The sequence below is a fragment of the Heterocephalus glaber genome, unplaced genomic scaffold (assembly GCF_053883595.1).
Source record: "Heterocephalus glaber isolate CG9 unplaced genomic scaffold, H.glaber_assembly_v1.0 deba00001806, whole genome shotgun sequence".
NCBI classification, from domain to species: Eukaryota; Metazoa; Chordata; class Mammalia; order Rodentia; family Bathyergidae; genus Heterocephalus; species Heterocephalus glaber.
In genome coordinates this window covers 565,193-591,581 of record NW_028258481.1, presented here as the reverse complement: position 1 = coordinate 591,581, position 26,389 = coordinate 565,193, and the positions used below count along the sequence as shown (strand labels likewise).

The 26,389-nt window shown below is 39.7% G+C and overlaps 1 protein-coding gene across 3 annotated transcripts; it reads right to left on the bottom strand.

Annotated features, from left to right (window-relative positions):
• Positions 1–1,518: 1,518 nt before the first annotated feature.
• Ms4a13 (membrane spanning 4-domains A13) lies at positions 1,519–24,432 on the bottom strand. 3 transcript variants are annotated; one of them, XM_087203696.1, is made up of 8 exons: positions 24,268–24,423; positions 22,788–22,951; positions 22,587–22,702; positions 19,903–20,043; positions 18,916–18,972; positions 17,598–17,717; positions 14,145–14,240; positions 1,519–1,794 (listed from the first exon to the last, which is right to left on the bottom strand). In XM_087203696.1, the coding sequence occupies exons 3-8, from the start codon at positions 22,635–22,637 to the stop codon at positions 1,708–1,710; spliced, it is 552 nt and encodes a 183-aa protein (XP_087059822.1). In that variant the 5' UTR covers positions 22,638–22,702; positions 22,788–22,951; positions 24,268–24,423; the 3' UTR covers positions 1,519–1,707. The 3 variants fall into 3 exon arrangements, with proteins under 3 accessions (XP_087059822.1, XP_087059821.1, XP_087059823.1); XM_087203695.1 differs by lacking the exon at positions 22,788–22,951 and having other exon boundaries at positions 1,523–1,794; positions 24,268–24,432; XM_087203697.1 differs by lacking the exons at positions 1,519–1,794; positions 22,788–22,951 and adding an exon at positions 9,849–10,423 and having other exon boundaries at positions 24,268–24,432.
• Positions 24,433–26,389: the final 1,957 nt, after the last annotated feature.

Genomic DNA, 26,389 nt, shown 5'->3' with positions numbered 1-26,389 from the left:
TCCTATCAGAGCCTTTCTTAAAACAATAGTGTCTAAATAAAAAGTGCAGATTTTTTCTTGGATGGATAGATCCTGCTTTTAGTGTCAGGTCTGGAACTTCTTACTAGACACCAAACATTTTCTCCTATGCTTTCTCCTGAAAGCATTTAATATTTGTATCTATGATCCACTTTGAATTAATTTTTATATAAGTTCTCTCTCTCTATTTATTTATTATTTTTAAATTTAATTTAATTTTATTTTTGGTACCGGGGATTGAACTCGGGTCCTTAGCTTGCGAGGCAGGCAGTGGAACCACTGAGCGAAATCCCTGGCCCTCTCTCTCTTTTTTTAACCAATGGCTATCCAGTTTGTTGAGAAAACGTCACTTCACTTCCTCCAGTGAATTACTTTTATCAAAATCACCCAGCTCTGTTTGTACAGTCTTTCTGAACTGTGCTCTGTTTCATTTTTCTGTGTGTCTCTTGCTAGAACAATATCACACTTGATACCTGTAGCTACATAATATCTTAAAATTGAGTACTGTAATGTTTTCAAGTTTACTGTCCTTTTTCAAAAAACTAGATGTTTTAGTTCTTTTGTCTTTCCATATAAATTTTAGATAATCTTGTTAACATCTACATCTACAAAAGATATCACAAGGGATTGTGACAAATCTATATGCCAATTTGGGGAGATGCAACATCTTTACTATGTTGAGTTTTGTAATCCACAAACATCTTTTCATTTATGTAACTTACTTTGAATTCTTTCATCAGTATTTTGTAGTTTTAGAACTATAAGTCCTGTACATCTTTTGTTAGATGTATACCTAAGTAATTTTTTGAGTGATTGCAAATAGTATTTCATTTAAAATGCCAATTTCTACATGTTAATTATTATCATACAGAAATACAATTCATTTTTATTATTGACATTGTTTGTATTGATTGTATATTGATGGTGTATCCTGTGACCTTGTTGAACTCACTTATTAGTTCTAGGACCCACCCCCTAGCCCTTGATTTTTTTGGAATTTTCTTTCTTTTTTTTTTTGGTACCGGGGATCGAACTCTGGACCTTGCGCTTGCAAGGCAGGCAGTGGAACCACTGAGCTAAATCCCTGGCCCTTTTTGGAATTTTCTACAGTGAATCTTAACACTGCCGGTTTGACTCCTGATGTGGTCTATCATCCAGCAGCATGATGGATAATAGAATCATCTGGTGGGAAAAGGTGGATACCCGCTGTGGCTAATGACATGGCCTGGAGAATGGTGGCATGTTCAAGCACAGTGCTATGGTGACCACTGTCCACAATGACCTGTGACCTGCAGCTGCCTGTGAATGTAGTTCTTACAATCTGACCATTGCATTTAGTGTTAAATCAGCTGAGAGTTAAAATTATTTATAGATAGAAAAAGAGATTTTCTATCCATTTCAGGCTCTGGGCATATTTTCTAAAATTAAGAACAGGTTGTAATGGTGCTGAGTTTTAAAAAATAATGGATAGATTCATAATTTTTACTTTATTTAACTTTAATATACAGCTTATGTGCTCTGGCCACAGGTGGAAAAAATAGATGCTACATAACCCTTGCAGGACACTTTCTTTAACCCTGCTACATTTGGGAAGTCCATGATAGAGCTTCCTCCCTTGGAAATTTAGAAACTGTGACACTGTAGTTATTCATTCATTCAAGTAGCATTTAGTTCTTACCCCCAATATTTTCATTTCCTCTCTGATATGTATCTGATTTTGTGGCATTTTTCACTAAGATACAACAGTGAGATGAGGAGATTAATGGCTTTTCTTTTCTGTAAGAAAATATGGAGACAAGTTAATATTAATGATGCCTTGGACAAGGCACCTAAACTTGAGAGGGAGTCTAGCTCTCCACTGCTCATTTTCCATACTTTATAGTCCCCCAGGACATGTTTGCTTACCAAACCACCAATATTATTATTTTGACAAAATCCAACATGTACTTCTCAAAATGTTTTGCTCACTTGCTAACCTTTAGGGTACAATTGCTACTATGCGTGGCTGACCCAGGTCAGAAAACAGTGGATTTTGGCCACCATGGCTAAGTCTACTCCTCATTGTTGCTACCTTCTGAGTTATAGCCTGGTTCAAGGGTGCCTGTGGGGAAGAGTCTGTGTCACACGCCCGGGTCAGCTGCAGGGCAGGCTGGGCGGTGAAGTGCTCTACGTTATACTGTGCACAGGTGGGCTTCACGTTGGGGGCCGCTAGGAAAATAAAGGGGTGTTCAATCCATGAAGAATTATAGCTCACAGATTTCTGTCATTAAAATTGTGGATGACCTTTGTTGTTCTGTATAACTCCTAGAGATCCCCTCTAGCGTCCATATTTAATATCTGTGGAAATGAGCCCTAGATCATAGCTGGTTGGAACAAAGGCAAACGTATCCCTCGCGCTGGGCCAGGACAGCCCTTGCAAGACACTTTCCTTAACTTTGCTGCACTTGGGGGATTTGTGTTACAGGGGCCGCAGTCTCTTCCCAGACTGCTCAGGCTGGACGGCGCTGAGAGCCGCAAACACCGGAGCGGAGGCCCTGCCCTGCTCTACACTAGCGGACGGGATGGTGGAGAAAGGGCGTTAGAGGGCGCTCAGAGAGCCACAGAGGCGGAGAAGGAATGAGCTCCCCACCTTTTTTTCTTGTCCTTTTCAGTTTTGGTCCCGGGGATCGAACTCGGGACCTTGCGCTTGCAAGGCAGGCGGTGGCACCGCTGAGCTACATCCCGGACCCCCCTCTCCGCGCCCCCTCCATGGTACCAACTCCTAGCCCAGCTTCCTTTAGAAATCTGCCTGACCTTTGGCATTACATTATGTAAAGATACGAGCATCTATCACAAAGAATCCAATGAATAGTCCAGGTTTGCTCAAACCAGTGAGAGCTAGTTTGTATTTCGGGCAGCGGAAAAGTCTGTTCAGTCATCGAATGGCCTTGCTCCTCAGCTGCCCTCCCCAGGCTCTGCTGCCTCAGGGCCCTGGCTTTCCCCTTAGCCACCGCCTCTCCTCACGTCCCGAGTCCACATCTCGTCTTCAGAGTCTTCTCTTTCTCTTTATGCGCACCATGACTTGCTAAGGTGTAAGTTGCCCCCTGGGATGTTCACTGACGCTCGGAAACAAGGAACTTGTAACAGGAAGGTAGAGCGGAAAGAGTCTAACAGACTCGAGTTCGGATCTTACCAGTTCCCCTGTGACCTCGTCCGTGGCGTTCACTCTTTCCCAGCCTCTTTTCTCTGCAGCAGGAAACCCCTGCAGCGCTGTAACTGGGAAGCGAACAGAAGAAACCGACCGCAGCTCCAGCGGAAGCTGTGCTGCAGCCCCTGTCCTCGGTGCGGTCCGCACCGGGCCACGGGTTTCTTCACTGACTTGATCGCAGGGCCAGGAGGGCGTGACCTTGCAGGTAGTGCCCTTCGCCCCAGCTCTCTAAGGCCCTGGAGGAAGCCCCTGCCCACCCTCCTCCGAGAGCCCGCATCGCCTGCGTGGTCCCAACGCCACCCACGGTTGTGCGGGGCCGCGGGCCAGCCGCGAGCTGCAGGAGGCCTGGGAGCAGAGCGCCGAGCTGGCCTCTCCCGGGCGGGGAGGGATCCGCGCGAAGCCAGAGCTGTGCTGTTCCCTCGCTGCTGGTCGCACCCTGGAGACCACGCCCACCTCCGGGCGCCTCTGGGCGTTCTGACTGAAGTCAGGTTCTGAGTCAGGTTCAGATCTGCTAGAATCTGGTCCTGACAGACATCCGAACAACAGGTCATCTCCGTGAAGCCAGTACCAGGGAGAGCTATTTCTTTTTCTTTTTTGGGTACTGGGGATCGAACTCAGGACCTTGCGCTCGGGAGGCAGGTGGCATCACCACTGAGCTACATCCCCGGCCCTCTTTTTTTTTAAAAAATTGATTTTTATTCTTTTGACTTTTATCAGTACATGTTTGCAGTACTTAGTGATTACATTCACTGTGGGGAATTGGCCTTGTGAAGTCAATTATCATAGATACAGATTGAAATCCAGACGAATAGGCCAAGGAACATATAAAGCACTTTTAGACACATTGTCCGCACTGGGTGACAACAGGTTTTTCAGATTGTTTAACTCTTCCACCCCCTTTTTAAGCCTCTAAACGTTAAGAGCGCAGTGTCTGGCACAGTAGAAAATTGCGAGCGACTCAAAGGTCATGGTCTAGCGCCTCAGTTTACACGACAGTCACAGGGTGACTGCGAAGGCCAGTGCGGGATGGAGCAGCCAGCAGGAGGTGCCAGGTGACTCTCAAGTTGTGTGATAGATTGAAGCAGGATCTGCGTGTCCCGTTTGGCAGAAGCAGTGAAGAGCTCGCCCGGTGGGGTCGGGACATCCAGGAAAGGAGCAGGGTGCAGCCTAGGGGCGGGGGTTTGTTCAGAAAGGTGAGCAACTTGGCAGAGTCCAGGAAGCTAAGGAGCGCGTGGGTTGACGGCAAGAATCTGCTGGAGGGCCAGGGTGTTGGCTTCATATTTTGCAGCAGGGAGGTCACTGCTGTTGCAGAAGTCATTTCCGAAGAGAGGTGGAGGCTGGGTCCTAACTAGAATGGGTTCCAGAGCTGGTGGGAGGTGCTGACCATTTGGGGACAATACAGATAGACAAACAGATTTTGCTTTTAAAGGAAAGAAAGAAATGTAGCCGTATGCTGAGGCAGAAGTAGAGTCCAAAGGTTTTTGTTTTACAGGAGAAATACTAACACGTTTATATGCTGGTGAGAATAACCCAGCAAAAAAGGAGAGACTGAAGCTGCCCGCTGAGGTGGGGGGGGGGGGCGGAGTCCTTTGGACTCTGCCTTCTTTTGTGCAGGACCCCGGCATATACTCGGCTCTTCACAGGGTTTCGCTTCCTTGACCGGTAACCCAGCTTTGCACTTCTCGAAGAGCCTGTTCAGTCTTTCTGGAAAGACTTCTTGGGTGGGGAGAATGGGGGCACATTTTCTGTGAATTCTGCTGACACTTCAAGACCCACATTTCCAATAAAGCAGTCAGTAGTCATGTTTGGCTACTGAGTGGCTGAGATGTAGTTACTCTGAATCGATGTGTGTTGGAAGTGTAAAATCTACACCAAATTTTGAAGACTTGACTTAAGAAAGACTGTAACGTATCTCAAGAATTTTCATCCTGCTTGTTTAGATGACCCAGGTCATTTTACAAACTAATTATTCAAATTAACCTTTTATTTTCCATTTATTTTCTTAGGGTGGCTACTAGGAAACTTTGAAATTACACATGTGACTCATATTATATTTCTATTGGGTGGTGCTATTCTAGACTTTTCACTGTCTTAAAAACCTCTTCCCCCTTCTCATCTCTTTAGTTGGAAATTTCTCTCTGTTTACATGAAATCTTGATAGGGCCAATAAGGCAGAGCTGGCTTTACCTATCTTTCAAACTTCATTCTTAATCACCTTCCTGTTTGATCAATGATTTCTTGCCACATTTTCTTCTCAAATCATCCAAATCCTTTCTCATCTCTTTACAAAGTGTGATACAAAATACAGTGAAAGCTGCTTCGGAGCACCATCCAATGGAAAAATGGGCTCCTAAGAACACAACGCTGTGTCCGCATCCACCTTATTCACTGCCTCTGGCACCATGTGACTTCTGGCTCTTCTCCAAAGTCAAAATGACCACAAAAGGTCAAGGTTTTGAATCAGTTCTGGACATTGAGGCAGCCACAACAGCACAACTAAAGACACTCAGGAAAGAGGACTCCAGAGCTGCTTCAGAAAGTGGCAAGGTCAATGGGATAAATTTGTTTTTGAAATTGTGTTTGAAGCAAGGGGGAATATTTTGAGGGAGATTCATGGTAATGTCTTTTACTGCAATAGTTAAAAAAAATTAAACATGAAAATTTAAATGAAAAAATTTTAACTTACACTGTATTTTTCAATCATACTTTGTAGGTTTTGCTTTGCAGTTAGCAAGATACAACACACACAAAATATAAGATTTGCATAAAACACAACAGGGTATTTTACTTCTTCATTTTTTTTTTTGGTACTGGGAATCGAACTCGGATTCTTGGGCTTGCTAGGCAGATGGCGGAACCACTGAGCTAAATCCCTAGCCCCTCAACAGGGTATTTTAAATTGATAAAATTGTAACTTTCATCACATAAAATCACTCTGCACTTTTAATCCATTCCAACAATTTTCTAAGTTTTTGGTGACACAATTTTTATCTTTTTATACTGTATATTCCATAACAAATGATTGTAGCATTATTTTTTTAAAATTTTATTTTATTAGTGCATTTTAGGTATACAATATAATGACTTTGGGGCGGGGATTTAGCTCAGTGGTTCCAACGCCTGCCTCAGAAGCGCAAGGTCCTGAGTTCGATCCCCGGTACCAAGAAAAAAAACAAACAAAAAACCCAAAACAATATAATGACATTCATCATTGGAAATTTGCACCTTTACATAATCTCTCTTAGTTCTTATTTTTCCCCCTTTCCCTGGCCCCCTTCAACTGCTCCATCCCTCCCTATAGCATTATTTTTTAATGTTTTGTCTTTTTACATTACTACTAAAGATGTAATTTACACTCCCTCAGTATAGTATTAGACTAGTGATTGTGTACTTACTTTTGCCAGTGAGTTTCATGTATATTTGTTTTAATAAGTAGAATCTTCTTCTTTTGGCTGAGAGAATTCCTTTTGTTGTAGAACAGTAATGGGGTGATTAATACACTTGTCTTTTATTGTCTGGGAATCCTGCATTTCTGAAAGCCAGCTTCACAGGATCACGTTTTTGGTTGGCATTGTTTTCCCTTCATCATTTTGTGTTGTCCCACTCTGTCCTGGCTTGTTCCTTGTCTGCTGGAAAATCTGCTGTTATCCTTGCTCAAATTCCCTTTTATATGATATATTTTCTTTTTTTGCTGCTTTCAGGCTCCTGTCTTTGTCTTTTATTTTTACAGTTTAATTACATTTGGGTGTGGCCTTACTCGGTTTGAATGAATATTAGTGAGCTTCTCACACCTGGATATTTAGATATTTTCTCCAGATTAAAAAAGGTGGCTTATTATTTCTTTAAATAGGCAGTCTCGGTCTGTTTCTTCTCTCATAATGTGAACGCCTGTTCTCTTGCTGCTGTCTCTTAAGCCCTGTATATGACAGTATTTTTCTTTTTTCTCCTCTGACTGTATATTTTCAAATAACCTAGTATCAGCATCCCAGATATCCTTTTTTTCTCTGCTTGATCAATTCTGTTGGTGGATTTTTAAGCTTTAAATTAAAAAAATTGAATTCTAACTCAGTTAAATTTCCCTTTTTAGTTATTGTTTTCTTGAGCTCAGTGCATTGTTTCTTGTGCTTTCTTGGAGTGTGCTGAGGTGCTTTAAAACATTTATTTTGAATTCTCAGGTAGGTTGTTTATTTCCACTTCTTTGGGGTCAGGCAATGGGAAAGTACTGGATTCTTCTGGGCATGAAAGGTCTCCTTTGCTTCTCACCCTTACTGCCTCTGGCTGGAATCTGTGCATGCGCCAGCTGTTGGCTCTCGTACGCGTCATGGGCTCATGTTGGTGCTTTTTCTGCAGCACTCTGAGCGTATTATCCTGCGGTCATCCAGCCTGTAGGGTTTCTGCTTAGAAGTCTGTGGTGGTGGTTGTTGTTCTTCTCTCTTCTTCCTGCTTTCAGGACCCTCTGCTTCGTTTCTGCTTCCCATCCTTTATGTGATAGTTGCATTTGCATTGAGTATGATTGGAGACACTGAACTTCCTGTGCCTGAATATCTTTCTCCAGTTTTAAAGTTTGTTGTTTCCTTAAATAAGCTTCTATCCTGTTTTATCTTTTTTGTCTTGAACCCTAGTGACTGAAGTATTTGTTTTTTTTTTTTTTTGGTACTGGGGATTGAACTCAGGACCTTGCGCTTGTGAGGCAGGCAGTGGAACCACTGAGCTAAATCCCCAGACCTGAAGTATTTGCTTTTGATACTGTAATAGAAAACCCATAATCTTCATTCTTTTTCATTTTTCTCCTCTACATGCAACAACCTGCCTTCAAATTCACAGATTATTTCTTCTACTTGATCAATTCTGCTATTGCCACTTTCTGTAGCATTTTATTTTACTCAGTTTAATTATCTGCAATATTTTTGTTTGATTTCATTATTTCAATGTTTAATTTTCTGATCCTTTTTTGGATCATTGCTCCATATTTTCTTGAAGTTTGCTGAGCTGGTTTAGAACAGTTAGTTGGAATTCTTTCTCATGCTGTTCACACACGCTCATTTCTTTAGGGTGTGTCACTGGCACACTCTTTTGTGATGTCATAGCTCCTTGGCTGCCCTTGACCCTTGTGGCCATAACCTGTGCACTGGTAGCAGTTATTCTAGCCTGGTAGACTGCTTCTGTCTGGAAGGACTCTTCAAACATCAGCCTGACCAGACATCCCTGGAAGACTCTCTGGCGTGGCCCCTGTGCCTGGGTCTACTGTTGCACTGAGGGATATTCCAAGCCTGAGTCCACTATGGCCAGTGCAGTGCATGTCAGGCTGGAATCCCATGGTCACTGAGGCTGGTAGTGTTAGGTGCGTCTGAAGCGCTATGGCTGCTGTGAGGCCTGTCTGCCTCTGAGGTTCGCCTAAAGTCTGTGGCTGCTGCAGTTTGCTGCTGGCGCTGTGGACTGTAAATTGAGCGTACGTTGCCAGGGCTACTGGTTACTTCCCGGTGCTGGGGGAGATCTCCAGGCTCAGTCCACAGGTACTTATCTAAGGCAGGGTTCATGACTGTCTGCTCAGTGTTGGCTTTCATTGTGGCAGGCTTAGTGTTGGGGTTCAAGGCAAAGTCTTGTGCATATTTCCCTCCTCTTCACCCACAGTAGACAGTGTCTCTGCACACTGAACTGCCTAAGGTTGGGGGATGGCTGACACAGGTAATCTGAAGCTGTCTTTCCTACTCCCTTCGATGTGGCTTTTGTTTCTATGCCATTACCAGGTGCTGTGTTCTTCTACCTGTTTTCCTTAGCCATTGAGAAGGTATGTTATGTGTAGATCGTTGTTCATGTTGATGTTTCTGTGGGAGTGAGGGCATCCCCGGATTACTCCACCATCTTGTTCTGCCCTCTCTCTGCCACACTTTCGATGAGCTGATCCTTCTATCTGCAATGTCCTCCCAACTCTGATACATGATACAAAGCCACATCAGAGAAAACCAGGCCTGTGAGCTTATTAAACCTACTGGCCAACAAATAATGCAACTCTGTCACTTGGATCACATATTTCAATCTGCTTGGTAAACTACTAATCCCCAGCTCAAAGGTTTTATAAAACATTGTCACTTTTATTTCACAAAAGGAATCTTAATTCTTCTGCCCTATTTCTGTTCCTTCATATTGCTGCTAATTAATGTATCACAGAAGCTTGATTTGTTACTTGTTTCCTCCACAAAACAGAAATGTGTGGTCAGGTGTCTTATTAATCTTTGACACTCCAGAACACATTGAATTCTGCACACAGTGGGCATTGAACGAAATGGGCTAAGCACTGACATTTGTGGAATCAAAAATTCCTAACAATAGTTGATAAAAAGTGCTGAAACAGCTTGAGGCAGCAGAATACCCCCCCCCGCCCCCCGCCAGCCGTCCCCAGTCAAAAACAAAACCCCGCAGCACAATTGAAGAGAGCTGCGTGTACTCACTGGTATGATAATATCCCCGAGCAAAGCTTTCCGAAGCAATGTTCCATATTAGAAGAGAAACAACTGAATTCAGAACAGATTCCTGGGAACTTCTTGTGCAAAGGAAGTTTGCTTTGAAAAGTAATTGGACAGATGATCCAAACAATGGTAAGTAGGAAGTTGGGGAGGGAACGAGGAAGAAAGAAGGCAGAGACTTCTGGAGCAGAAAGGAACTTTAATGAGGAGCGGTGAAAGTCAAGGAACAATGAGCGACTCTGAATTGGTGGCCTTTGCCATACTTTGTTAAGGGAAAAGCTAGTTCCGCTGACAAACTTAGAATGTGAAATATGATTTTTTTTCTCATAGGGAGACAATATTTTCTTATGAGTTACACAACATCACACTTGAAGTCTTTAGCCTGCACTCTAGAGAAAAAGTGTGTTTTAGAGTGCTCCATAAAAGTTTGTGGGATGTTGACAGCTGTTCATACTATCTAGATAACAAATTCTTCCTTGTAATAATCACATCCTTAGGTAGGAAAAAGCTTTCTCCTTGGAGCCTAGAAAAGTGCATATAGAAATTTCTTGAATGTTGAGGAGAAAAATTCAACTTGTTTTCTATTTTCTTTTGCATAAAATCTGCAGGTTTTGCAGCAGCTTTGTTATACCAAAATATCATAGCACCCACATCAGGTATCGGCATCAGTAGAAATCCTGCCTTTCTAAGGTTTTCACAAAGCACTTTCAGCCTCCTCTGTAGCAGGCGTGGAAACATCATCATGTTGTTGACTCTGGAAAAAAATCGGCTTCTTACAAATCACATTTTAAAAACACACAGTGTACTGATGTTTATAGAGTAAGCCCTTAAAGTTTCTTGAGTCCTATTTCTGCCCCATTCCCACCTTAACTTTCTTTCTTAATTACTATTGGAGCACTTGTAACTTTTGGTATGCTTCCTGATTTCCACATCAAAAATAGTAATCATCTTCTTGAACACAATAGATGCCGGCACCTCCACATTCACCCTAGCATCTCATGATTCAGCCATTACCCATTCTTCACTTCCCAGATATCACTTTGACTTTCAGGTTATTGAGCCTTTCTAGCTCCACCAACTAAGCTTGCATCCCTAATTATCACCAGTTTAGCTTTATTTTTCCTGTTTCAAACTTTACGAATGGACCATACACAGTCTTTGAGTCTGGCTTTTTATATGAAACATGTTTAAAATTCCCTCATGTTTGTAAGTGTAGTTGGATGTCACTTAATTGTTATACAGCATTTCATTAGAGTCATTTGCCCTGATATATTCCCCAGTCAGTCACATTTGTGTGTTGCCACTTTGGAGTTATTATGAAGACTGCTCCATATTATTATTGGGAATGTATCTGAGTACATCTGACCAACACTGGGTATATACTAAGGGATTAATTACTAACTGTGTAGGATTATGCACATCTAATTTTTAGAAGGTACTTCCCAAATGGCTTTTAAAGCTGTTGTGATCATTTATATTCTAAGTAGGAGTGTGAAACTTCTTTTATCTGTAGTCTTTATTATCACTTGGAATTGTTAGTATTTTGAAACTCAGCCATTCTATTGGGCACTTACTAGTATCTCCTTTAGTTTTTTTTTTTGGTACTGGGGATTATACTTGGGACCTTGCACTTGCGAGGAAGGCAGCAGAACCGCTGAGCTAAATCCCCGGGCCTTCTCCTTCAGTTTTAATGTATTTTAATGTGGTTATTGAAATGATTTGTGTCTATTATTTTACCATTTCTTTTCTCTATATCTCATGTATTGTGTCCTTCCCTTACCTGTCATAAAATTACTGTGTGTCAACTCCTTTGATCCTTACAGTATACTTTCCAGTTTTCTCAGTCCTAAATATACACGTGGTCACAATCTATCTCGGATGAATGCTGATCCCAGTAACATACCGCAACTGTGTTCCCACGCAGCTCCACCCCCTTGCTCTTCCCTCGGTGCCTGTACAGCCAGGCACATTCTGCCCCCAGCTCTACTGAGCTGCAGCGGCAGCTTTTCCATCATGCACGTATTGAGCTTGGGTTGGCAAAGTGTGACGTGTGAGTAAATCTGGCCTGTTGCCTGTTTGTGCTAACAAAGTCTTATTGAAGAAAAAGCCATCACACCTTCATTTATGTATTATGTATGGATGAATACTGTCATGCTAAATGGTAGAACCAAGAAGTTATGATGAACAAAACTAATGTTGCTTATTAGCAACCTTCAATTAAGGAGATTACCCTGGATTACCTGAGTGAGCCCAATGCAGTTTATGCAGTTGCTTGTTAAATAAGTTAAAGAGAAGAACATACAAAAATGTATTTATACTGATGTTTGTAATCCCTTATGGTTACTCTTAATGGTGCTTTATATTCATGTGCATTTGAGTTTCATTTGACATCATCTCTTTTCAGTGTTTCTTGCACGGCATTTCATTCTCTGTTCACTGTGTATGTCTTTATTTTATCATCTACATTTTTTGAAGGATAATTTTGAAGGCTATTCTTACTTGAGTGATAGTTTTCTCTAGCACTTTAATATTCTACCCCACTACCTCTTGGACTCCATTGTTTCTGATGGGAAGGAAGCTGTCAGCCTTACTATTGTTCCATTGTTTACTGAGCCATTGTTTCTCTTGCTACTTTTAATATTTTCTCTCTTTTTAAAACTTAGCTTGACAGAAGTGTCTAGGAAGGGATTGCTTTCTGTTTACTCTAGGTTAGGGGTCATTGAATTTGTTCATGTATACAATGATCTTTTCCATAAAATTAGCTGAGTATTTGGCCATTATTTCTTCCATTTTTTTCCCTTGACTACTCAATTTCTATAGGATTCCCATTAAACATTCTCAGGGGCTGGGGATTTAGCTCAGTGGATCTGCCACCTGCCTCTCAAGTGCAAGGACCCGAGTTCAATCCCCAGTACCAAAAAATAAAAATAAAAATGAAAATGAAAATGGTTAATAGGACATTAAAAAAAAACCTTTCTAAATGTTTCCTCAGTGGTTTCTGAGGCTCTGTTCACTTCTTTTTTCCACTGTCTTTTGGATTTATCTTTTTTGTGCTATCTTCCTATTGGTTGATTTTTATCTTCTGTCTGCTCAAACCTGTTCTTCAGCCTTTCCAGTGAGTTTTTCACATCAGTTATTGCATTCTTAGAGTACAACTTCAGAATTTTTGTTTTTAAAAATAATTGCTGATAGTGTCATTTGATGAGTCAACATTGCCATCCTATAATTTTTCAAACATATTTAGATTATTGACATCTTTCTTTGTTTTTTTGTTTTGGTACTGAGGATCGAATTCACAACCTTGTGCTTGTGAGGCAGGCATGGTGCCACTGAGCTAAATCCCCAGCCCCTTTCTTTGTTAAGTATAGTATTTGTCTTCCCCTGTCCTCAAGAGACTGTATCTCTACAGTGCTCTTTTCATTATATTGGTCACTATTTTGGTGTTGCTGAAAACTGGCCATTTTACAAAATGAGTTGTAGCAACTGCAAATTCTGATTGCTTCATCTCCCCGAGAAGTGGCGGCTGTAACTATCATTCTAGGGACCTGCCTCTACTACTTGTGGGGAGTCGGTTTCCCTTGAAGTATGTGGTCTCTGATTATCTACCAACTTTTACACTTTTTTATTCTTGGTTTTTATTGTTAAGACCTGCTTCTGAGGGTTCTCTCCTGTTTGCTCTCTTCCCTCCGCTGGAATGCAGCCTCTCTGCTGGTGGGAGCCCCTGTCTTCTTAATCTTGGCATCCTTACTGCCTATTGCAATGCCTATCAAATAGTAGACTCTCCACTAATGTCTGAGGAAAAAATGAATGAGTGTTAGCTATTTAGTTATTTTAAGCCTGTGAGGGAATGATATTTCTAATAAGCCTTTGTGGCATGGTGAATTGTTAGGCATTTTTGAAATTTGTTTCTGCAATTACACTTTCAGGAATATATCATTTAAAGAAACAGTAGTCTCTTGCATGTATACATATTTGTATTGAAATGTTCATTGAGTCATTGCTTATAATTTTGAAAAAAACCTGGAAAAATGCTGAATATGCAGTAAGAAAGGAATACTAAATACTAAGAAATACAATGAAGTTAATAAAAAGCCTTGTTTAGATATGTTTTGTAATGGAAAAATGCTTAAGATAGTTGCAAAAATTGCACATGACAAAATACTGTGACTATGATCAGACACGTAATTAGTAGGAAAGCAAATTGTGTTGTATGTCCTTTTTTAAATAGATTTGGATGTATGGGTATACGAGGACTACATGGGAACATTCATTTTTATTCTATAATTTAAAAATTATTTATAGTTTTACATATTTTTATAATTTTATGTTTTCCATTTATAAGCTACAAGAAAAAGTAAAGATTATCTCACATTTCATTTTTATTCTTTCTAAACATAATGCATAGTGCACTTTATCTCCTCATAATAAGCTCACTAGAAATCAACAGTGGTCAGTCTTCCCGAGAAAACACTTACCAAACTGCCACACATGAAGATCGCATGTGTAAGGGCAATGGAAACTTCCAGGTGGTAGACGATCAGTAACACACGCGAAACTTCCCTCCCCAGTTTCTGTAATGAGGAAATAGGGGGAATTTTGGATTATTATCTTTAGTAAGTGCAAAGATGGTCTTAGAAGGAGCTTCAGGTATAAGAATAAAGGGAAAGAAGAATAGACCTCTTTCACTGTTTGATTTCTCCAGCATTTTTATTCTGCTGTTTCTTGCTTCACTTTTCATGCTCTTCTTCCTGCTTCATTGTTTGTGGCTTCCATCCTGGACCTTTGTCCTGTTCTTACTAGAGCATCCCTGGCACAGCCAGCCCACTGTCTAAACCCTCCCATTAATAAGATTTGACTCTATCTCTAATAAGGTGGCTGCCAAGAGGTTTTTAGACAAACAATCTTCTTGTCTATTAAGGAAGCTATTATTAATTACAAACTTACTTAACTTTAAATTTGTGGTGATAAAAACCTCACATAAATATTGCTATGATATTTTATGAAATTATTTATAAATTTAACAGGTTCAAAGAATATTTCATACTGAAGCACAAGGTGATTGTCATTTGTGGGATAAACAGATAATTTCGGTTGCTATTGGAAAGATACTTTCAGCCACATATACATATGATTGGTGCATCACATGAATTATACTGGAGATCATCCTAAGGAAGTTTTTATGCTGGCTATGTAAAGACAAGAATTATACTCAGACCTAGAATTCTGCTTCCATCCTTCTTTTCCCTCTATCTTTGTTGGCTTTAATGTCTCTTATATGCAAGAAACTTATTAGGTGGTAGAACTAGTTGGTAGGAACAATGATATAAAAACTTCCTCAGAGTTTATAATCAAATAGAAAAGATAGAAAAGTAATATAAAGTTAACATGATAAGATTAATATGTCAATAACTATAAGGAACAGGAGGGTCACTGAAAGCCATTGATATCCAGAAAGTCTTCAAATCAAAGCAACACTGTTTCTGGACCAACGTTAAGTCAGCAAGTGCGCTCTTTTGTGCTAACGTCAACTTAGGGTCGTACTTCTGTATTCTGGTCACTTAAAATCAACAGAATCCTAATTTTAAAAATTCAAATTAAGAATAAATGATATTTGGTATAAATTTGATATTTAGAATAAGATACTGGAAAGAGAGAGGTCAAGGTTGAAATTTTGGATTTAGGAAATTGAAACAAGGAAGTTTTACAGTATAGTACTTTCAAAGAGGTAAATAATTTTGATTGTGTATCTTTGAAATGATAAGAATTGAAATATATCCAAGCAGAAAAGTCAAACTAACCATCAGGACAAATAAGCCAGGAGTGTGGGAAAAGAGCAGAGCAGTGAATGAATACACCTGGATGGACATTCCCCACTTATGCACAAGGACGCTGCAACACAAGCTAAGCTTCCTCAAAGGGTCACACACTGGCAGTACTGAGGGTAGTGTTTGAATACGTGCAACGTGGTTGTGTGTGTACAGGGAGCACAGTTCAGAGGCATGCACTCTGGGGGTCAGCTGAACCTACTCGGCACCTTGACAACTTCATGAGCTTGTGGGTTTAGCTGAGTCCTTTGCTTGCATCAGAAAAACTGTCACATGAAAATCTTGTAGAATGTTGGTTACCTTAATAAATGTAAGTATATAACCCTACAATGCCACTAGGAAAAGGTATGAAGGTTTAATATACAAGCTCATTTTGTATAACTAATCATGGCAAACAAAGCTAAAACTTGTGACTTGGGGGAAATTACAAAGTGATGATTAATACTAAGTTCAGATCAGACGGACTCAGCCTGTGAGGGTTGGCAATCCTGACTGCGGAAGGCAGGCACTGAGTCCCACAGAGCTGAGTGTGGCCCTCAGGGGATGTGTGGGAGGTGAGGTCTCTGCTGGAGGCAGGAGAGGGTCAGGGCCCCAGAGGCACAGTTCTTGGGAGGAATGAGCATCGTTCTCTTAAGAACCTGGTTTGTGCCTGGGAGAGACAGGGCTGATATTAGAGACAGACAGCAGCCCCCCCCCGCCCCACCCCGATTCTGGCTTCCTGTCTTGCTTTGTGGCTGTCCCTGCCACAAAGCCATCTGCCACCAGGCCCTCACTTGTAGCCCAGCACTCTGATTTCTTCTCTAAATCTGTGAGCTACATGAACCTCTTTTTCTTTGTAAGTACCTAGCTGCAGTTACTTTGCTACGGAACTGAAAACAGACTAACAGGGCAGGTCTTGACAGTTGTGCTTCAGGGCCCTAAACAATTAGATCCTGAAGAATTTAAATCTTCCCTCCTTACTGTCTGCCTTCAGAATTAGAACTGAAGATTTCCATATTCTGCCTCCAGGGCAAGAAGGAATTTCTCACAATTTATAGGGAGAATCTGGTCATGTTTGTTTAAGTCATCATGTATCACACACAATCTATTTTGTGGTGTTGCATTTTCTTTCATTTCCATCACCGCCCTCCAGGCTTCTGGTCTCTATGTTTGGATTCTTTCTGCTAATGGTCGTCTGTATAACACACTGCCATGTGGAGAAGGAACATGCAGGGGAGGAAAGAGCAGGAAGATTATCCTCCACCTACAACAACTTTTCTATTCATTGTTATAATTGTTATCTATTTGCTTCTGTTGGTCAAACGAGGAGGTGCTGCTATCTAAGCTGGGCGACTTTTACAACCTTTGCTAAAGGACTGATCATCTGTGATTCTGAATTTAAGGTCAGCACAACTGAAATAAATCTATTGTAGTATCAGGAAAAATACTGCCACTTACTAGAGAATGCCTCAGGAAGCAATATAGTTATTTCTGCAGCACAAAGTTTGTGATTGGATACTGGACTAGAAATAAGACAGGCTTTTGTATATTTAGCATTTGGGGACTTGGAGCAGAATTCAGCATTCAAGACAGGAGTTTATGAAAATCCTGTGCTAATTCAGAAATCATTAAGTGTCAACAGTTTGAATTGTATGTATCAACAGCACATTTCTTTTGTTGACTTTGGGAATGTTTTTATGCTCAAGGATTATTTTTTTCTTGCATTAAAAGAATAATAAATGACCCTAAGCCTAATATAGACCCTAAGCCTAATATAGATCCTTAGCACTGAAGCCTTGCTGTATTTTAATTAGGCAAGTCAAGAGTTCAAATAGCAGGGCCAGGGATTTAGCTCAGTGGTTTTACCGTCTGCTACGCAAGCGCAAGGACCTGAGTTTGATCCCTGGTACCAAAAAAAAAAAAAAAAGAGTTCAAATAGTTTATTAATATTTCCTAAAATTGTATATCTTAGAATTATTTTGAATTAAAACTTTCAATCAAGAGCTTACTAGTAAATCAAAGCATTGAATGAGAAATAAATGCCTAATTTTGCCTCCTAAGTCTTCAAAATAACTGAAAAAATAATTTTGAAATGAAGATGTTTCTCTAGAATTTGTCACTTACCGCTTGTCCATAATTCTTATATGACACAGTTTTAAATTTAGACAACTCCACCACTGTCAGAACTATTGCAATCAACCCAGTAATTATGCATAAGATATCCAGGCCTAAAGAAGACACAATCTGAAAGGGAGACAGAAGAAGTTTATTATATTCAGAATGGACATTTTGTTTAAATTGTTTGTTTTGCTAATAAGGTGATCCAGTTGTGAGGATTTAGAAGTATCTGTATGCTCACAATTTATGCAAATATTTTTCTGGATTATAGGAAACCCAATTAATCTAGAGGAAACATTAAAATACCATCAAGCTAATAAGCATCAATCTTCCAATTCCACTGGGGTACAAACATATTGCATTTTGTAATCTGGGATTTTAATCCAATTTAATCAGACACCAGGGTTCCTTTTTGGGTATATGCTGCAGTATATAATGTTTACATTCCTTGTGTGGAGTTGGTCCACGGACATAAGTCATCTTAATTTTTCTTCATCCCCTTCTCATCTGAGAAAGAGCTGTCTCTCTACTTCCTGGTATCCATCTTTTATCTTGCTCTTTATTTATATTTTGGGATTCTCATATAACAGAAACCATGCAGTATTTAAGCTTGTGTGTCTGATTTATTTCACTTAACATTATGATCTCAGGGTGCATCCGTTTTCCTACAAATGTCTCAAATTTATCCTTTATGGCAGAGTAATACTCCATTGTGTGTAAAAAGCAGACTAATTTCTTTCAGCTCTAAGATTCAAAGACTATTTTTTAATTCTACAATTTTAGAATCTTTAGTTCTAAGATTATTTTTCTTTCCAATATCCTTCCACCTACACCATAGATCTTTTTTTCTCGGCAAATACCTTACTTTGTTACAAGACATAATCCTGCTTCCAGATTGGATGGTTCAGAAAATGAAGTTTTACAGCACTGTAATGTCTACACATAAAGGCATTAGGTCTTATAATTTTTTTTTTGGTACCGGGGATCGAACTTGGAATCTTGCACTTGCAAGGCAGGCGCCGGAATCACTGAGCTAAATCCCCGGCCTAGGTCTGATAATTTTGTCTAGTCTTAATATTCATGTAATGCTAAAAGGTAGAACATCAGACAAAACAAAACTCCATTTAAATTTAGAAGTGTTTACATAAGGTAGTCACGATACATGATATCTACTGCATATTTGTCTACATTAATTTATATGATATTGGATTTTTACTTAATTTCTTCATGTGTTTTATAGGGAGGGTAGATTCCTTCATGGTTTACACATTATTTACTTTTGTGATAAGTGATATCTAGAGATATCTCAAACATTTCAACTTACCATGCTTTGAGTTGGATTCTTTGTTGCTTTTATTATGCAAGCTCCTGATATGATAAACTGGACAAAAAAGAGACATGTATAAATACTCATTGATAAGAATGCCAACTTAAATGGTCTTTAAAAATTCCCTCTTCTAAGTCAATTATTTTTACAATACTAACAAAATTTAAAGAAAGTTTAGTGGAAGGGATGAGGACAACTTTCCATCATGAAGTAATGATGTTATCAAAAGGTAATAGTTAGTGAACGTCACATTGGGGTCACTAGTAACACGAGTATATAAAGAATAGTGGACAGAATGCAGGTGGTCATATCAGTCACAGATAGCCTGAGAAGTCCTGCCCAAGATTCTTTGTGTTTGATTATCTCAGGACAATCCACCCCACCACTGTCACTCCGTATTCACTCTTGTACCCACATCTCTGGAAACAGCACTTATAAATCAATGGTGCTCAAAACACATTTGCTGAAAGAATTTAACTTTGGATAAGTTACCAATGTGGCATTTAGTTACAGAGTCCCCCTGAAAACAGACGTTAGGAATCTCTGCTGAACCATTATGTAGGAGACGTAGACAATCATTTTACATAGTGGCCAAATGCACAGCAAAGACCTCTATTTTTTTTTAATGTGGTACAGAGGATTGAACCTAGGTCCTTTGCACTGAGATGCACCCAGCCTCCTTTTCTTATCAGTACATGTTTGCAATACATGACTGCTTTCATTGCAGGTAACTGGTACATGTATACATGCATAGGACACATTTTAATTCTTCAAAAAAATTTTTTTTTAAACAAGGTCTCATTAAATTTGCTAATTTGCTTAGACTTGTGATCCTCCTGCATCTGCCTCCCAGAGTTCAGGGGTTACAGGTATCTACCATCACACCTGGCTCCCTCTTTTTTGTTTAGAAAAATTTTCCAACCTTCTACTATTGACATGGATATTATTCACTGAGTGATTAAATCCATATAAATGTCTACTCACAAAAACTCCCCACAGTGTGCATCCTGTTCTGTATGTTAAAGGTTCGTATTTCCCAAAGACTCCTTTAATTTGTCCCATATATAAAACCAACAGGAAATACCACATTAAAACATTAAAGATGCCAAGCATAATCTGGATAGTCTGTGGGAAGAGAATATTATTAGTATTGAACAGTGTAATGTAAAACACAATTCCAATAAGTCTTAACTAAAAGAAACATTCATGCCTTTTCAAAAGATGACAGTTAAATAACCATGCACTTGCAATGCATTTCCTGAACTGATGAGCCCAGACAGAAGGCCCTAGCCAGGAAAGCTCGAGGGTTCCCAAATAGGAGTTAGCTGTACCAGGAACAACAGGTTGTCCATAAGCGTAGCTCTGGCCAATTACCTCGTAAGACAGTTAGCAATTTGGTTATACGACTGGCCATCCTCTCCTCCTGCTAGGTAACGGCACGAGGGATCAATATTGAGAGTAGTTCAGAGAAACGTGGTTTCTAATCTACTTGGATGCAGAAAGCTGTCTAGTCAACATTTTCTTATATGTTGTAATTTACGAAGGAGAATAACTTTTTGAATCTTATAAAGGTTTACCTTTTCTTTCAAGGAATACTTGCTATGAGTTTTTTCACAAGTATGCTAGACTGAGGCACAATCTAACAAAACCATATAAAGGATATCCATGCTGGACTTCCGTGAGTGAAGTCTTCATGTTAGATAAGACACAGGTTAGAGTGGGGAGAATTATTATTCAAGTTTGGTTTTTAAGACTGTAATTATTCTCACAGTAAATATGTCATAGTAAATTTATTTCGGAATTTATATGTCAACTGGTAATTCATACACTGAATCACATTTAATTACTCTTTTTGGTACCGGGGATCGAACTCAGGTCCTTGTGCTTGTGGGGCAGGTGGTGGAACCACTGAGGTAAATTCCCGGCATGTTTAATTACTCTTTAAAATGACAGGATATTATTTTCATTTTCATATAAACTTTAGTAGGAAGCTATTTAATGTCTTAAGGGTTCTAGCAAATCTTTGTAAATCAAGTACTCTATGAAACACACTAATGCAATTGGCTGACTATAAAGATACATTTTGAAGAAGATACATTTTCTTTTTAAAAGAGAAACATCTCTTTTCTGATAAGAACCTTATGTATTATAGATTTAGAATTTAAGGTTTCTTGATGCATCAAATTTGCAAAGATGGTGTCATTCTAGAGGGTCTTGATTTGATTGGGAGAAATATTTCCCACTAGATTGAAAGCCCCTGAGGGCCGGACTTTGGATTTCTCCCTATGGTGTGGTGCTCCATGCAGGGCAGGCCCTCAGTGAATACCTGTTGTGTAGGCATATTGCTGTCAAGAGAATTAATCCCCATGGTTAAAAGGGTGAAAAAGAATGTCTCTATATCACTGAACACTGTTCTATAAGGCTATGAAATTCCAAATAGTCAAGGCTTTGGAAGTGTGTGGATGACAAAATGGGTTTTTAAAATTTAAAAATGGTTCTTACTCAAGAGCCAATGAACTGGTTCCAGGAAGTTAAACTTCTCATGTAGAAAAAGGAAGGGCACTTCTGGGAGAAGACTCATGGGTTTCATTCCATTCCCAAGGTTGTCTTTGATCTCAGAAATTAAGTAAGTACCTCTGCTAACAATCAGGAAGCAGACTTGGACAACTGGTCTACACAGTACCCAGATTGAAAGGAGACGTTAAAGTTAGTGAGAATGTTTTCTCCTCTGCAGATTTCAAAGTGCATGATCCTCGTAATTCCTTGATGTTTACTGAGAGAACTAGATAAATGGTCTGTAATTTAACAGGTTTATAGCTTACTAGAACAAATGAATTTATAATCATTTTAACGCACAGATATAAAAATAGTAACAATATGTTCCTCTCAATATACATATTCTCAATATATATATTCTCTTTCTAAAATTTTACTACTTATTTTGCTTTCTCTACTATCCTGCATGTGTGTGTTTGGTTAGTACAATTACTTCTAAGTACATTTTTGTTTATGAAGAGAGACATGAGATCAATCAAAATTTATAGAAGACAATCTACATTTAAAAAAATTATCTTTTATCCTCTGATTGAACTAAATCTGCCCTTTTCCAGATCCAACGTTACCACCCTTTTTTAAAATTAAGTTTATTTATTGGTACATTTTAGGTATGCAATACAGTTACATTCATCATTGGGATCTTGTACCTCTACATGATGCATCTTGGTTCTTATTTTTTCCCCATTCCCCGGCCCTCCCTTCATCCCCTCCACCCTTCTCTATTTGCAAGACTTTGTTTCCATTTTTTTCTTTTCTCATATTTTTTCTTTTCCCTTCTTTCCTTTCCCTTACCCCTCCCACTTTCCCTACCCTTTTAGACCTTTTCTTCCTATTTCACAATATCTATTATACATTTTGATCCTTATTTACACTTTTAGTTTCTCACACCAGAGAATCTATTCGGTATTACATGTGTGTGTCCTATTTATTTCACTTAAGAGGATGGCCTCAATATGCATCCCTTTAGCTATAAATGTCTCTAGTTTCTCATTCTTTATGGCTGAGTAGTACTCCATTTTATAAAAAAACCACATCTTTATCCAGTCTCCAATTAATACCACCCTTTCAAAAACTGGAATAGTTTATGATCATGAAAGTGGAATACTACTTACCCCTATAACAAAGCTGTCTGCTCTAGAGATTTGTGCACTTCCACACGCCATACTACCAGCACTTCCTCTAGGTGATTTTGTTTCTAACCTTTGGCGATATCTTCATTATCAAACTTCTAAAAAAACCCACAAAACACATATGTATGATTTTCTCAGTAGAAAATACCTAAATTTGATTTTTTAAAACAGTTTTGCAATTACCTCTCCAACTCAGAAGCAACAGCTTCTTTCTGAGGTTTGATTCTTGGAGGCATCACTTTGCATTCACCTGTTCTGAATAAGTCTCTAGGACCCGAAAGCCTCGCTGCATGACTACACATTACTGGTCTCTTACAGATATTGTCTCTTAGTGGTAAACTGCGTCTCTAGATGATAAAGTAAAGCTCTCAACAATTCATTTGCAATTAATAATTAATTTAATGCAATTTATAATGCCATGTTATGTTTTCAAAACCAAGTTCTTGTGCTTCAATTGGCCAACTGTGGTTTTTCCTGATACACACCTGCCACCTTGCTCTTCTCTGTATATTAAAAGAACTGTCTTTCCTATTGGATGTTATCAAAGTTGCTCCTGTTATTCTAAAGGTATCTCCGGTTCCTTTTTTCCCTATCATTCCTGTATTTCTTCCTTGTGTTTAGATCACATTTACACCAGATAAAATCCTAGGGAATAGTTCTATCCCCTTTTGGGACTTTATCCCTGTGTAGGTCTAAAATTCCATACGCTAGTGTGTCAGGCATAAATCAACAGCATGAGTCATGCCACCTGATGATTTCAACACTTTGGTCTTGATCTTTTCAGAAAGGAGCAAGTTCTGACTAAATGACTCCAAAACTTAAAGTTTAATGACAACTATTTTAATGAATCTTGGTTTCTAAAAGTTATTTTCTTAGTGTCTCTAAATGCTACAACAGCCAGTGATAGCAAAAGAGAGAAAACAGTATGTTAGTAACTGAAGTAAACTATATACACTCTGAGAACTAATAAAGGGTTTAGGCCTATAGGCAACAAGTTTAATATCTCTGTCCTGATGAAATAAAAGATCACAGAATTATAGAATTTGTGTAATGATGAAAAGTTGTATCAAGATTGCTATGGTCACTTTTCGTAAAACAGGAAAGTAAAAATAAGTCATTTTGTGTATACAGATAAATTCTTTTCACAGAAATTCTCTTCACAGTTTAACAGGGAAAGAAGCATGAAGAGATCTGGGAGAATAAAATATTTATTATCACTAGAATCGCTATCAAGCCGCCACCAAAGCCACCCTAAGTGAAGTATTCATCAAATTACTAATCAGAAAAAATAATGTGTTTGCCTGTGTGTTTACAACCCCCAGCTTAACTGATGGAAGAAAGAAGTACAAGTATTCTACATTCGGCTATTCTACCACCCAACCATGCATCCCGTTTTTATAAAATCAATAGAAAGTAAGAAAGTAGCGGTTCGTCTTTGTTTGCTGGTGACCTCTTCACTAAGGCAAAAGCAGCCCGAGCACAAGCCCCCGGGCGCGCCCCCAGGCCCGCTGTCACCCCCTAAACAGGCAGGCCGCCCTGGGGCGCCCTCCGGACCCTGCAGAGGACTGAGGCCTCCGCCCCCTCGCAGTTTACTCCTCTGCCCAGCCTGTCCTATCGCGCGCTCAGGTCCCGGCAGCCTATGGGGTCCCCGTTGGCTCCTCACCAGGGCCCAGGCTGAAGAGGCAAGTCCTGCCTGGGTGGCCCTCAGCGCTGGGTGCCCGGACCCCGCCGAGTGGCATCACAGAGGTGGCAGAGCCCAACTTGCTGGTCCTCAGGCGCCCAGGTAACAGGGTCTCCCAGGCAACCGCGCTCCCCCTGCGCATGCCCGCCTCGGGGTGCGCAGGCGCAGATGCGCGGGGCGCGCAGTCTGAAACGGCGAGGATCCGAGTTTGCTTTGTGTGTTCCACCATCCTTGCACACCTGTTTCTCACACGCAGAAGGGCAGGGCCACGGGTGAAAAATCAGTCTTTCATCTTTTCTGGCCTTAGTGAAAAATGTTGACCACAAAGCACTTTAGGATGTGAAGTATTGAAGAAGGCAGGCCGTTGAGTTCATGGCTCACTCCTCCCCACCCTGAAACATACGGAAGACAAGGATATTGATGGAGTGTCCAGAGAGATGCCAGGCAGACTTTACCAAAACATTTAAATATTATGTGTTTGCCACGCATAGCAGCTACACTCATCTTAGGAAATTGGTGCCTATACCTATCACATCTTGATCATTTTTATATCTTTGCCCCTCCCTCCTCTCTCCCTTCTTTTCCCCGGTCCTCTTCCTGTCTATACAGTGTCTAACTTTTTTTTTTTTAACATCATTCTTTTGGTTTTAAAATTATTTAAATTTTAGAGAAACTATGTCATATTTAGCCTTCTCCAATTTATTTCCTTTACTATTATGGCTTCATGATCCATCTATTTTCCTACAAATAACTTAATTTATGCTTCTTTATGGCTGAGTAATACTCTATTTTATAAAAATTCTTCATTTTTTATCTGTTCATCTTTTGATGGGCATACAGGTTGTGCCTATAATTTAGCTATGGTGAGTTGTGTTGCTCTAAACATGGGTATGATTGTGTCACAGTAAAAGCTGATGACTTTGGCTTTTGTGGGAAGATATATAGAGGAGGCATAGCTAGGTCAAATGGAATTTCTATTTTTGCCTTTTTTTTTTTTTTTTTTTTTTTGGAATTTCTACAGTGGTCATACTAGTTTCCATTCCCACCAACAACACAGAAGCATTCATTTTTTTTTCTTCCCACAACCTCACTAACGTTTTTCTTTTTGAGTTCTTGATGGTAGCCACTTTTACTGGACTAAGGTGGAATCTCAGTGTTTTTTTTTTTTTTTTTTTTTGCTTAAATCCTTTTATTGGTACATTTTGGGTGTACAATACGTTTACATTTATCATTGGGTGCTTGTACCTGTACATGATGTATCTTGGTTCTTATTTTTTCCCCATTCCCTGTGCTCCCTTCACCACCCCACCCTTCCCTATTTACAAAGACTTTGTTTCCATTTTTTCCTTTTCTCATAATTTTTCCTTTCCCTTCTTTCCCCTTCCCCTCCCATCATCCCTACCCCTTTGGATCTTTTCTTCCTATTCCAAATTATCAATTATTCATTTTAATCCTTATTTACACTTTCAGTTTCTCATACTAGAGAAACTATTTGGTATTTACACATGTGTGCCCTATTTATTTCACTTAAGAGTATAGCCTCAATATGCACCCATTTAACTATAAATGTCTCTAGCCTGTCCTTCTTTATGACTGAGTAGTACTCCATTTTATTAAAAAAACACATCTTCTTTGTCCAGTTTCCAGTTGATGGGCACTTGGGTTGTTTCCAAGCTTTAGCTATTACAAACTGTGCTGCTATGAACATGGGTGCACATATATTGCTGTGGTGTGATTTTTAAAATTCTTTTGGGAAGATACCCAGCAGGGGAATAGCTGGGTCAAATGGGACCTATAGCCCTACTTCTTTGAGGTATCTCCACACTGATTTCCATAGTGGTTGCACCAGTCTGCATTCCCATCAACAATGGAGAAACGTTCCTTTCTCCCCACACCCCTGCCAGCATTTGTTATTGGTTGATTTCTTGATAGCAGCCATTCTTTCTGGGGTGAGGTAGAATCTCAGTGTTGTTTTCATCTGTATCTCTTGAATAACCAGTGATGCTGAACATTTTTTCATATGTTTATTTGCTGCTTTTACTTCTTTGCCTGAGAAATGTCTGTTCATTTCAGATGCCCATTTTTGAATTGGGTCTTTAAATTT